General features: G+C 39.2%; 1 protein-coding gene across 4 annotated transcripts in view; it reads right to left on the bottom strand.

The window, feature by feature from the left end:
• Positions 1–14,498, bottom strand: part of tom1 (target of myb1 membrane trafficking protein) — a 116,761-nt gene that overhangs the window by 17,245 nt on the left and 85,018 nt on the right. For 2 of the 4 annotated variants that reach the window (XM_043679946.2, XM_043679948.2), the window contains 2 exons: positions 7,323–7,398; positions 3,625–3,693 (listed from right to left, as the gene is read on the bottom strand). In XM_043679946.2, coding sequence (XP_043535881.2) covers positions 3,625–3,693; positions 7,323–7,398 — 145 coding nt within the window. The remainder of the gene's footprint in view (positions 1–3,624; positions 3,694–7,322; positions 7,399–14,498) is intronic. The other 2 variants (XM_043679949.2, XM_043679947.2) reach the window with 1 other exon arrangement.

The raw sequence follows: 14,498 nt of genomic DNA on the forward strand, positions 1-14,498 counted from the left end.
AATTTATATTTTAGGTTACTGCTTTACAGAGCATCTCTGCTGTATCTGCAAGCATGATCCTGAACTTCCAAATGCTTGTCATTTTAATTTTCTTACCTTTCTTTGTTTTGATGAATTGGTCTTTGTCTTTTCTCTTTATTTATCCCTTCCGGCTACATTGGCACTTTTTACTTTGCAATTCATGCTTCAATGAACACAACCTTTGCTCACTATATCCATCACCAATCTGTTTGGCTGTTGCATCAGAAAATCTTCTGTTATTTACACTCACACGGCCTCCAATCTGCCAAAAGAACTTTTCCTTGTTTCTTTTCACCTCTGCTCCTATACTCCTCTGATTTCACTATATAAGATAATACATTTCTATTTCTCATCACTTCTGATGAAAGCTCATTGGCCAGAAATGCTAACTCTGTTTCTCTCCAGAGAACACCTTTGGGGCATAAACATTAAACAACCCCATCCCCTGTGGTTGACCACTTCAATTTCTCCTCCCATTCCGCCAAGGACGTGCAAGTCCTGGGCCTCTTCCACCACCAAGTCCAAGTCACCCGACGCCTGGGGAAGAACACCTCATCTTCCCCCTTGGGACCCTCCAATGACAGCATCGACTTTGACTTCACAAATTTCCTCATCTCTCCTCCCCCCAACCTCATCCCAGATCCAACCCTCCAACTTGGCATCACCCTCTTGAGCTGTCCTAACGTCCATCTTCCTTCCCACCTATCCACTCCATCCTCCCCATCAACCTATAAGCCCCATCCCCATCTACCTATCACCTTGTCAACTACCTCACCTCCATATTTATCTCTCAGCACCCTGCACTCCCCACCCCAGATGATTGATTTCTGTCCAAAACAAGGATTCGCCTGCTCCTTGGATGCTGCCTGACCTGCTGACCTTTTCCAGCACCACACCTTTTGACTCTGGTCTCCACAGATGCTGCCTAACTTGCTGAATTCTTCTGACATTTTTTATTCTTATTTCAGATTTACAGGACCTGAAGTATTTTGCTTTTATAATACTATGCATACACCATTTCTCTTTCTACTACTAAGTGAGCAACTCTGAGGAAGTGACTCACCTTTTCTTTTCCAAACAAGCAAAACCAGAATATGCTGCATAACCCAATTGGAACTGAAACTTACCTGGGGCAAGGATGTTATGAATGACAGCTAAGCCTGGAAACCTTGCATGTAGCAGTTAAATACTTAGCAAGCTGCATGACAGGACAATCTGGTTCCAGACAAGTGTGGTGTTCCAGAACAAATAATCAGTAATGCAACTCGCCACAGGTTTGCACTTATGCTCTGTCAGTCAGAAGAGCTAGTACACAGGAGTTTTCGAAATACCATTGTGGTTGGTCAGGGTGAAAAACAAAACCCTCAGTGAAAGTATGAGACAATTTGAAGGTATAATGCTTCTTCTACTCTGTCCTAAATCCCTATTTCAGGAGCAGCACCCAATTAATACAGGACTTGACACACTGAATATCAAAGCACCAAGCAGTGCAAACTTTTCAGCAACTCTCCACCATGAGGGTCTGAAAGACACTGACATCTTGTGGTCACAGGATTCACAGCCTCTAACAATGAATACGGATACTGACTTATTTTAAAAAGGAGCCCTGTCAAACACTGATGTAATCTGAAAAGCTAAGATTGACCACAGTGATGGTCTCATATTGCAGCAGCACAGCATGGTCACAGTTCACAAGTGATCATTGCAGTGATCATGAGGAAGAGATCAGATGTCAAAGTATCCCAGTCCATCGCTAATAACAGCAATTACTTCCTTTTTATAGGAGCCCTGAACTCCTTTTGTTGGAATCTGAAAATAAACTGGTAGACTTGATACGTATCTAGGATTCTGAAAATAGTCCATAGCCACCACCCACAGGAAGGAAAAATATATTTCAGAAAGGTCAGTGAAAAATTAAATATTTCACAATAATTATTTTAAATAATTTCCACAATTTAAATAGATCAATCATTTGACAGAAGACCAACAGTTCTAGAAGATCATCCCCACACAACTGTTTCAGGATTGGAAACTGCAGGTACAGATGTCCTAACACAAATGTCCCATGTTAGCACTTTGTCAACTGTTTTAAGTGAAATAAATTTCTGTTAAAAAATTATAAGTTGTTCCCAGTAAAAGAAAGCAGAAACAAGCTTGCTTAAAATACTGTGAACTCAGAGTTTGGATTGAGTTACAATATCCCAGGACACAGACAGTATTGAGGGATTGTCAGCAGCCTGGATGCATACAATTAGCAGTACTCATTCTGCCAATAAAATACTTTTCATCCTCTGAAGATGCAAAGAATTTTTGCGTTTAAATCAACTGACCAGAATAAGAATTCAGCAAAGAACTGAATGAATTTTATTCTTAAAATGAAAAGAGAATGATGCGACATTACAATGCAATATGATGTGGAGATGCTGACAGGAGAAGCACTCAAAAAGCTTGTACTTCCAAATAAACCTGCTGGACACGTAGTGTTGTTTTTTTTAAAGACTTTGTTCACAAGAACTGCTTTAATTGGATTTTCCTTTTGATTATGGGAGAGGTACACTCAAAGATTGAAAGCCATTTGAGATCCAACTGTGCTATCCAATGACATTTGCAATTCAGATTCAGAAAGACTCCCACTTCCTTCCCTCATCATTACTGGGCAAAACTCAACAGGTCAGATTACCCAATCAGAAAATAATAAATTAACTCAATCACTACAGTGCGGAAAGAGGCCATTCAGCCCATTATGTCCACATAACCCTAACCCAGACCTAGCCCCCTACCCTAATCTATAACCCAGCATTTAGCATGACTAACCCACCTAGCCTGTATATCTTTGGACATATTCAGGCAATTGAGCATGGCCAATCCATCTATCCTGCACATCTTGGGACTATGGAAGGAAACCGAAGCACCCGGAGGAAACCCATGCAGAGTCCCTGGTGCTATGAGGCAGTAATGCTATCTGAATCACCATGCTGCCTAATAGGTAGTCAGAACCCAGGGTACTGCATAAGTGAAAGTGGGGAGGTGTAACATTAATATTTCACCACTTTATAGTGCTGTAGAGTTGTTTCTTAGACGCTTCCTCTCTAGGGTGAAAAGCACATAACGTTACCTCAAAAGGAGAAAGGAACAATATACTGGCAAGAGTCGGATAAAGTAGGGTGGGAGGACAGGTGTCATGCACAAACATTAGCTTAGAACAGGTGGGCTGAATGGCCTGCTTCTTTGCTGCAATTACCACACAGTTCATCAGCTGTAGAACTCTTCACTTTTTTAGTCGTGTCCCAGCAAGTAGCTTCTTTTTTGCATGATGGGAAAGAAAGTGAAAACAGGAATATGGTACTTCTTTCTGGGAGGGGAGGGGAATTGCAAGAATGCAGGGGCTTTATCGATCTCAGTATTTTGGCAATAGTTTTTAAAGCCCAAAAGCTTTTTAAAAAAAATTATGTAAAATGTAAAAGAACAAACAGCAGATTGGTGACATTACCAATGGCATCGCAGGCAAGGTCATCACCCAATACTGCTTGCACCTTCACCAAACAGCCCACAAGGTCCTAAGGGTAGAAGACAAACCAGCCAGAGAATATGGTGAACTCTCACCATTCCTTGGTTTAACATCCAGTTGTCTAACGTTGTTCTGTTTGTGTGCTCATTCAATATATTCTCCGTCTATTTCAGAGAAATCATTATATAATTAAAAACTTAAAATCTGTAGTCAACTCACCTGTGTTTCAAAGGACTTTTTTTTAAACCTTTCGTGGGGTGAGAAGGTCATTAGCAAGGCCAGCATTTGTTGTCTATCTCAAAATTACCTCGGTTAAGTTGGTGGTGAATCATGCTCTTTATAAAAGTAGTCACCTCTGCATTATGTAGTTTAGAAGGAGACAGACCTGTTTGAGTTAACAGATCTCTGTAATAAGGATAATGCGATTCACTGCAGTTTCTGGATAATTGAGGGAAAATAATAGAAGTTGCTACACCTGCTTGCTAAAGAACAAACCCAAGGAAGAACTTGTGTGCCAGATTAAGAACAGTATTGAGCTTGGTTGGGATTTTCTTAGCAGCTAGATAGTTTACCGACATATCGAGGCTCACAATAACTGCTTTTCCAAAGTATCGAGGTCAGAATCTTCACTGAGATGGACCCCTTCAAAGAATGATTATCCTCAGGAGGGAACGCCCTTTTTATGGCCTGGTAGGACTACATCAACTATTATTTATCTTCAGGAGAGATGATACGAAACAAAACCAAAAAATGCCTCACAAATTTGCTCACAAGTTGAACTTTCTTCTGCATATATTCCAACTCTGACCAAGTCCATGTACATCCATCACCTCAGTACTCTATGATGCACTCTGGCTCCTGGATTAACAATGCCTCAAAATTTAAAAACAAAATATTGTCTTCGCATTCTAAATCTTTCCACAAACGTGTCCCTCTCTGCTAAATTTTGCTGCCCTCCCGAGCCCAGAACCTGTGCATTCTTCCAATCCTCGTCTCTTGTGTATTCCTCAATTTCTTTCACACTAGCGTTGGTGCTAGGTTTCTGTGCCTCAACCTTGAAAATCTCTTTTTCTTTATGACACTTTTTAAAGCCTATCCTGATATCTATAGGTCATTCTCAAATTTTGGGCAATAACACTCCCAAGAAGCAGCTCAGGAGATTCTGCTACATTAAAAGGTACTGTATAAATGAATTATTTTTGCTTTCTACTATTTGAAGACCTCTGAAGTTGGAAGTGTTTCTTTTCCAGAGAACTTCCTTCACAATGTTGATTTGCAGGGTGTGAACAAGAATCACCAAAGTGAACTACTGGAGCACCTAAAAAGATTAAGTAATGTTTACGCTTACATCATTATTGTCATTAGTTCAGCTTCATTCACGTCAGCTTTCTCCCCTTTCAGTGTTAGAACAAAGATTAAACATTCTACAAAACAATCTTTATGTCAAATTACATATTTTAAAAAATTAAGTATTCAGAACAAGGGCTATTCTTTGACCTCTTCGGTTCAGTAGTGATCCTATATCTCCACAACCTTAATGGCGATTGAACAATAAACAGGCCTCAAATACATGCTACCTGTTTGAGTGCTGGCTCAAATTCATTACCATAAAGAATTATGGAGCTTGGCAAAGGGTTCATTGTCTAAGTATTGCTTAGAGAAAAAAAGAACCATTGTCAAAGCTTGTCATCTTGCACTCAATAGGATAATCTGCAAGAATATAAATACTAGAAAATACTAGTAATTGGGAGGGAGAGGGAAAAAAAGGAAGAATATTGATAAATTTGCACAAGCGTTGCCTCTGAGTCACTGATTGGTCAGACCTTTGCCTTGAAAAAATAACTAATTAATGACTATCACCTATATGACCAGAGTCAACTTGCATGGTTTGAAATGTAAACAAAAATTGGGCATTTAACTGTTAATCATCACTAGCTGCTGCATTCTCCAATGGCAATGCCTCCATCAGTGAAGGAGAGCTGATTTCCCCTTTATCAATATCTAATGAATTACTTTGATGAGTGCAAGACGAAAATCTTTGACAAGTATGTCTTTGTCAGCAACATAAACTTCTGTGTTGGGATTTCTAAATTAGCTGCAAAGTTTAATGAATCGTAATTAACAATTAAGAATTGAGATTTCAATCCGTAATAGGACCCATGACATGCCGTTAATTCTGCATAAGGTCCATTTGGCCCCAGACCGAGTCTTAAAATTTAAGGTGAGAGCATCTTCATTGTGTCCCAAGTGTAAAATAAGTATTGGTATTCATTGCTTATGGTCTTGCCACAGGCTCCATAGATATTGGAGTGCTGTGGCAGGCGTTATAGAGGGGGTCTTGGGGACAGAGATTGAGATGGACCTCTATCTCTCTTCTCCTGGACCTGCCCAATATACCTTCCCTGAATGCTCATGGAAAAAAAAACTTTTTAATATTCTCACTTTTTGTGCAAGGAAAAATATTCTAATGTGTTAGATTTCTGAAACCCCCCCGGGGCCGGCGGGTTGGCTTAGGCTCATCATGGAACATATTCTTCTGGACGGTTTTACGAATATGGTACATTGGAAGACTGAAAATTTTTATAGGATATGGCAGCCCTTTTTGGACTATCTGGGTGTAGATTTATCTGCCATCTTAACCAGGGTCTTTGTGTAGCCATGGCTGTTAGATTTAGCGTAGTTGATGCACTTGAAGGAAGAATTTCAAATAAATGTATGTGCAATACTCAATGCTCTTGGAGGTCAGGAGCTAATGCTTTGTTGTGCTGAGCTGTTTAATTTATTCATTATTGTCTTTAACTGATTTTCTTATTGCATACGAGTATAGTTCTGTTTTGTTTGTGCTGTTGTTTTCTTATATACACAGAGTAGTTTTTTGGTATTGGAATTTTTTGAAATTTTATAAAACTCTTTCAACAAAAATATCTATAAAAAATTAAGAACTGAATTTATTTTGCAACATTACCAATTAATGTTTTCTGTAATTGCAACACTGGAGAGGGGGGAGGGACCGCAGCAACACAAAAAGTTTGCATTTATATTGTGCCTTTCACATTCTCAGGATGTTAGCAAAATCAATTTTTGACTTCACAAGCTCACCAACTGCATGTGACACCACTGTTGCCAGCTAGAATGGAGATAGCAAGGGAAAACTTCCCTAATCAAACCAAGTGAATGGGATTTATTTCACATTCAAGTTGCATTAGATAATTATTCTCTACTCACTGCCCTTTTCTGGTACAATAACCTTGCTTTCATTAAGAGACGTTGCTGTACATTTTGGTGAAAACGTCCATTATTATTTGATAGGACTTTCTTTTCAAAAATAGACTGGTTATCATACTGTGCTGTTCATAAAGAATTATTGTCGTAAAATTGACTATTGCGAATTATGCCAAGTCGCAGTCCATATTCACACTCTTCCTTCTATTCAATCTAGCATAACTGAACTACACTGTCTAGGCACTGAAGCCAGACTGAAATTCCACCACTTTGGCACCAGTATGATTCTCCATTACTACTCACCAGAAAAAAAAACTTAGGAATATTTCAATACTTCCAAATATTCAATTTTCTTTTGTATTTTAAAACTAAAATTGAAATATGTCTAAACCATTTCTGAAAAACAATGGATAATTTATTTTTAATTATAGAAATTCTTAAATGATTTTGATGATGTAAAACTTGCATTGTATTACAGAACAAAAAAATACAAATAGACCAATATTGAGAAACATAGATTGGTTATGATATTAAACGAGCTGTGAGTAGAAAATACATTTGAAGCACTCACCGCTCCAGTGTTCTGCTGTCGAGTATCCAAAGCCCCTGCCAGTCCTTCAATTGCCTGTGGTTCTTCATACTTTACGCTGGAAAAAAAATCCAATATTCTCAGTTAAGCCAAGTGACAGTTGCTTAACCAGGCCCATAACCAGCCTTAGAAGGTGCAACAAATTTAAATTCAGAGTACAGGAATGAAGAGTTTGAAAGCATTTCACAAATAGCAAATATCAACATTTTTACCTTCTATTTACATCCCTATTGTGTAGCCTCCACCTGCTCTACAAAATCTCTACAGTTCTCCAACTCTAACCTCATGTACTTCCAATTTTTGAATTGCATCAGCATTGTTGTTTGCCTTTTACATTCTAATTTCACATTAAACAATGCAATTAAGAACATGCAAATCTACTGATGAACATTGGGAATCATCACAATCTGAGTACCAACAAATGCAGAAACACAGACTTCAGAACTCACTGCTAACTTCCTTGAGATGTATGAAGAATTTTCATATGACAGGTTGCTCTAAACATACCTAAACAAAATGACACAGTACACCAATTCCAGGATCTCGACCAAAAATCACTGCTGCTGCTATCACTGGAACTTCGCCCAAGTTTATAAAGGTTCTTAAACGAAGTGTTCAGCCAAATCCATTTCATCTCACCCCAGTCCAATTAAAAGAAACTGGCTTGGGTTTCTTGTTGAACTTTTCGAAAAAGTGGGGATCGGTGAATGGGCCGCTGTGAACAATGGCTTTAATGCTGAAGAAAAGTGCAACAATAATTGAACTAACAAGGAAAAACGGTATGAAAGGCTTCAGGAATTTTAAACACATCTCCACCAAGAGCCGAGGACGAGTTACTACTTTGCAATGGATGAAGAAATTTCATATGATAGGTTCCAAACAAAAATAGAATGTCTGAAAATAGTCTCAAGCACACGAGGATTAAATTCAGAGATCTTGCCTTAAGTGATATTGCCAAATAGTTGCATAGCTACAACTGCTGTCACACATGCTTTCGTTATTTCGTATGGGCTCAAATTTTCAATGAATAACCCCCAGCATAGCACAGGATTTCACTTCAAGAGCTCCATTTTCTTTACATATATTTGACTCTCTGACAAACGGTAATTGCCTTCCACTCCCTTGATTTAGAATTTACACAGCATCAGCATTCCCCCCATAGAAGAGAAAAGAGAAACAAAATCTACTCTCAAGTCACATTCAAATATTCCAGTCGTACAGGAGGAGGGAAACAGAAAAAGAAAAGCCTTCGATCATCAGGGAAACTGATGAAAAAGTGGAAAGATCCCAAGTATGCACTGTCTTACTGGTCGTGTATAGGTAGCAGAGCTCCACTCAAGCTCCAGTCCACATTTCCTCTACTCAAAGTGGAGTTGGTGTAGTAACCTACCATGACAGTGACTCAACGGTTTTAACAACTTTTTTTGGGGGGAGGTTGGTTTGGTGGAAGGTAGATGGAGTTCTACATCTCTACTATTCTGTAAATATGGAAGTACTTCCTGGAGCAACACGGTGGCTCACTGGTTAGTAATGGTGCTTCATAGTGCCTGGGATCTGGGTTTGATTCCAGCTTTAGCTGACTGTTTGCATATTCGCCCCATGTCTGTGTGGGCTTCCGTTGGGTGCTCCAGCTTTCTCCCCCCCCACAGTCCAAAGATGTACAATATAGGTGGACTAGCCATGGTAAAAATGGGGTTTTGGGAACGTTTAGGGGACTGGTTCTGGGTGGGATGCTTTTCAGAGGGTCAGTGCAGACTCAATGGGCTGACTGGCCTCTTCGAAGGGATTCTATAATTCTGTGACATCAACCAAGTAACCAAACTCTAAGTTTAAGGTTCTCTCACCATAAGCTGAATTTGACTAGAAGAAATATAGATTTTTTAAATATTAATTTTTTAATTATCTTACACACCTCAGATTCTTCAGTCTTCTGTAATTAAGACAGTAATACCCTGGCCGTGCAATCTCTCTTTGCAATTCAATTCTTTTGCACTGTAATGGTTCAGTGATCAAAGTGATCAAAATGTTAAATGGATAAGTCCAATGAGATAAGTACAGAGAAATGTGTTTCTTTATTGAGGAAATCAAGAACAAGGCAACATCACCTTAAAAAGAGAGAAAATCAAGCAGCAAAGGATAATGGAAATCTGGAATTCTCTATCTTAAAAGACTACAGGGAACGACAGGCGCTTCCAAGTCAGAAATCGCCAGGTGTTTGTTGAAAGAATTGTAAAGGATATGGAGTTCATGTGGGCAAATAGAGTTGTGGAATCCATTAGCTATTGCTTAACTGAATGGCCCATACTAGTTACTATGTTCTTAATGCTGTACCAGAATTAGGAAGAACTGGTTACTCAGCATGTGCATCAATTTAGTTAAGACATAACCTCTCTATCACCCTCCACCCACCATTCGCATTTCAAAGAAAGCAAAGGCATGAGATTCTCTACTGTTTTCTTATCTGAGCTCTGCAATCTACAGTTAACGCTTAATTATCCACACACCTTACTTCACCTAGAATCAGAGTATCTTATCGAAGCTTAAATAACGACTGGGCAATGTGGTCCATGACAAATGCATCTTGTCTTGATCATAGAATCCTAAAAAGTATGAAAGCAGGCCTTTTGGCCCATCGAGTCCACACCGACCCTCCAAAGAACATCCCACCCAGACTAAATAATATCTTAAGAAGACAGCTTGACAAAACACTTGATACCATCCAAGACAATGCAGCCCAATCACCTTCAATATTCATGCCTGACTGCTGATACACTGCAAACCGCAGTTTTTTTTGTATTCATTCACAACATTTAACTGGCCAGCATTTATTGCCCATTCTTAATTACCATTGAGAAGATGGTGGCGAGATGCCTTCTTGAACTGCTGCAGTCCCTTTGGTATAGAATTCTTACAGTGTGAAAGCAGGTCATTCAGCCCATTAAGTCTACACTGATCCCTGCAACATTGCATTCCCCACAACTAACCAATCTAGCCTGGTCACGGCCCATCAATCAATCTAATCTACACATCTTTGGACTATGGGAGGAAACCCACACAGACAGAGGGAGAATTTGCGATCTCCACACAGATGTGTCTCCAGACTGGAGTCAAATCTGGGTCCCTCGCACAGCAGTACTAATTACCAAACCATTGTATTGCCCATGGTGATGATTACATATTACACTGCTCTTAGTCAAATTCTTTTGACCAAAACAGATTCCTCAGTGGTTGCATTCAGTATGAAACTGCTTACTTCATTTCCACTGGATTAGATCAGTATTGTGCCACTGCCATATAAACCATACTAACTGCTGCACTATTACAATCCGACTGGGAAGTAGCCTTCCCATTTGGCTGATGATGATAACGTTTTTTTTATAAATGGCGATGATTGTTCACAAGAAAACAAAGCATGCATGTTGGAAAAGGGTCAGAATCCCGCAATTGCAAACCTTTGAACCATCAAACGCCACACCTGGTAACTTATTCCACAACTCTCAGGTCTTTGAATTAGAAAACGTTTTGACCAACTATCATCTTATCCCTAACTTTTAAACTAAAGCCTATGGTATTTAGATCAATATCATCAATTTCTTTCAGCCTAGCTGTCACACAAGTTTAAAATGGAAAGTAAAACCATCATTTAAGTAGGAAATTAAGAAAGGTCTGCATGCAGGGTTAAAGTTCACAGATCACTTTTCTGATGTTAGTGATTTAATGTTGGCAATGGATTGTCATTCTAATTGTTTGACGTTTGCATTGGAATTTTTAATCTCTTATGTGATTGTTAGTTCCAATTTAGATTTGCTTTGGATCACTTGGAATTTTTCTTTATATAACAGGAGAAAAAATATTTACTCCTTACTTTCATTTGTGATATGCACATTCCTTCATTAAAAAGTAATACTGTAAACTGCTCAGTTGCCACCTGTCATTGGCACTGGAATCCAAACCACTGTCTGTAGCTCATGCCAAAGGCAAATGATCTTATATGTGCACCCTCTTGTCAATGCTGGCTAGTGGCTCTGCTTGAACTGCAACAACGATCCTGTACCAAGGATATGACTAAGTTACACAGAGACTGATGGCTGAGATGGGTTGAATTGCAAAGCTGTAATCTATCCAACATTTTCCACAGTACAGAATTTCATGAGTCTCTTTTGAATGACTAGATCAGACCTCACTGATGCAGATAACACCTGCCTGTTTTTCAGACCCAGAGAGAAACCATGTTTGGTTAAGACCTAAAGTTATGTTCAAATGAACTTGTGGTGAAGGGGAGATATTGGGACCAAGAACAGGAGAAAAGGCAAAATAATTGAAGTTAAAGTAGTCTTCCACACAGTCAAGCAAACAGCATTATAAATTACTCGCCTGTAATCGACCCTTAATAGTTTGAGGCAAGATTCCAAATAAAAAAAAAATGGTCAGGTCACGTAGAGTCTGCTACATATACACATTCCAATAGTGACCTAACCATTGTCCTATACAGTCACAACTTGACCTCCCAACTTCTATACTCAATGCACTTGCCAATAAAGGCAAGCATACCTTCTTTACCAGCCTATCTACATGTGACTCCACTTTCAAGGAATCGTGAATCGGCACACCAAGCTGACTTTGTTTAGCAACATTCCCCAAGACCTTACGATTAAATGTATGAGGAGGGAATCCTAAGGGACAGGATTTACATTTATTTGGAAAGGCAAGGACTGATTAGGGTTAGTCAACATGGCTTTGTCCGTGGGAAATCATGTCTTATGAACTTAATTGAGTTTTTTTTGAAAAAGTACCAAAGATGATTGATGAGGGCAGAGCATTGGACATTGTCTGTATGGGCTTCAGTAAGGCATTCAACAAGGTTTTACATGATAGACAAGTTAGTAAGGTTAGATCACATGGAACACAGAGATAGCTCGCCATTTGGGTACAAAATGGGCTTTAAGGTAGGAGACAGTGTGGTGGTGGAGGGTTGCCTTTCAGACCAGAGGCTGACCAGCAGCATGCCACCAAGATCGGTGCTGGGTCCACTGTTTTTCATCATTTATGTAAATGACTTGGATGTGAACATAGGAGGTATAGTTAGTAAGTATGTATATGACACCAAAATTGGTGGTGTAGTGGACAATGAAGGTTACCTCAGAGTACAATGGAACCTTGTTCAGATGGGCCAATGGGCCAAGGAGTTGAATTTAGATAAATGTGAGGTGCTGCATTTTGATAGGATATATCAGGGCTGAACATATACACTTAATGGTAAGATTCAAGGGAATGTGGCCAAACATAAAGATCTTGGGGTGTAGGCGAATAGTTCTTTGAAAGTCAAGGTAGGCAGCGTGGTGAAGAAAGCGCTTGGCACACTTGCCTTTATTGGTCAGTGCACTGAGTATAAGAGTTAGGAGGTCATCTTGTGACTACACAGGACATTAGTGCGGCCACTTTTGGAATATTGCATTCAATTCTAGTATCCCTGCTATAGGAAAGATGTTATGAAACTTGAAAAGGTTCAGAAAACATTTACAAGCATATTGCCAGGATTGGAGGGATTTGAGCTATAGGGAGAGGCTGACTAGGCTAGGGTTTTCCCACATATCCTGTTTAGTTCTGAAGCGTCAAAGGCTGAGGGGTGACATTATGGAAGTTTATAAAATTATGAGGGGACAGGGCAAATAGTCAAGGTCTTTTCCCCAGGATAGTGGAGACCAAAAACTACAGGTCATAGGTTTAAGGTGAGAGGGGAAAGTTTAAAAGGGATCTAAAAGGTAACGTTTTCATGCAGAGGGTAGTGCGTATATGGAATGAGCTGCCAGAGGTGGTGGTAGAGGTTAGTACAATTATAAGATTTAAAAGGCATCCAAATAGGTATATGAATAGGAAGGGGGATCTGGGCCAAATGTGGCAAATGGTACTAGACTAATTTATGATATCTGGTCAGCATGGACGAGTTGGATGACAGGATCTGTTTCCATGCTGTACATCTCTGACATTCGGATAAAAAAAACTGTTTTAGGATTATTAAGATTCAATAGGAATGTGACTCTCATCTGAAAATACTATGGTCAAGAACTGTAAATTTGAGACACGCTCAACAAATTAACTTATTTCCAAGTACTTTAAAGCATTTGACGTTAAATCAATGGAATTTTGTTAGCAAGCATATTATCTTAACCATCATGGAATTTGCATAAGTTAACTGGCTACCATCACAAGAGTATAAAGTAGGACTGGTTTAAGTGTAATCCAAAAGGAGGAAGAAAATTGAGAGAAAATAAAATCCAGGTGTTCATCTCTCTACTGTTGAGCATTTGTCAAGGAACTTAGCACTCCAGACCAATAAAAGAGGATTGAGAGATTAGAATAGTTAGGTGGTTACTTTTGTATGGTGCAGATGGGAGTTTTTTTTTGCTGTAGATCTCCATTTCTCAATAAGGTGCAGTACTGGTGCTTATGCCCTGCACGTTTTCACAAACTGCAAACACTATGGTATCCAGATAATTGATTTGGAGAAACTGCTGAGGGAAAAATACAGCACACACCACGAATAACTCACTGCTCTTCTTCAAATATTACCATTTGATCTTTCATGTTTTCCAAAGAGAGCAAATAGGGTCTTGGTTTAACCTCTCATCCAAATGACAGTACATCAAGACAATGCAGTGTTCGCTTTTATGGCACTTGAATCAGCTCAAATTACATGATTCAAGACAAAATCTCCACTTGGTAAAAAAGTTTGTATTTGAGAAAGAGCTTAAAATTTCACTTTAATCTAAAGTGAAATGAAGGTGGTTCTGAAAAAGGAATTTGTACATTGGACTTCATGGCTGAGAGGTCATTTAATTTAAGCAAATGTGGAAATTAAGGTTTTGAAATGTATTCTTTTTAAGGTTACTGTGGAAGGAAGAAGTGGTAAAACTGCTCTCTGAAGGGATGTTGCGCCTACTTCTTATAAGAGTGAAGGAACTACATCTCCATCTGGGGAAATAAAGAGCTCTGGGACATGGTGGCTGACATGAAGTGCTGAGGGTGTTTGGGGTGGGGTGTTGTATTTTGAGAGACATATTTGATCGCATCTGCACCAGTCAAAAAGAATTATTCCTAAGTATTCTAATCCAATTATCCAGCATTTGGTCCATAGCCTTGTATGCCTTGGCATCGCAA

Source organism: Chiloscyllium plagiosum, unplaced genomic scaffold (assembly GCF_037043375.1).
Source record: "Chiloscyllium plagiosum isolate Xiang-an unplaced genomic scaffold, Cpla_swu_hap1 HiC_scaffold_33, whole genome shotgun sequence".
NCBI lineage: Eukaryota > Metazoa > Chordata > Chondrichthyes > Orectolobiformes > Hemiscylliidae > Chiloscyllium > Chiloscyllium plagiosum.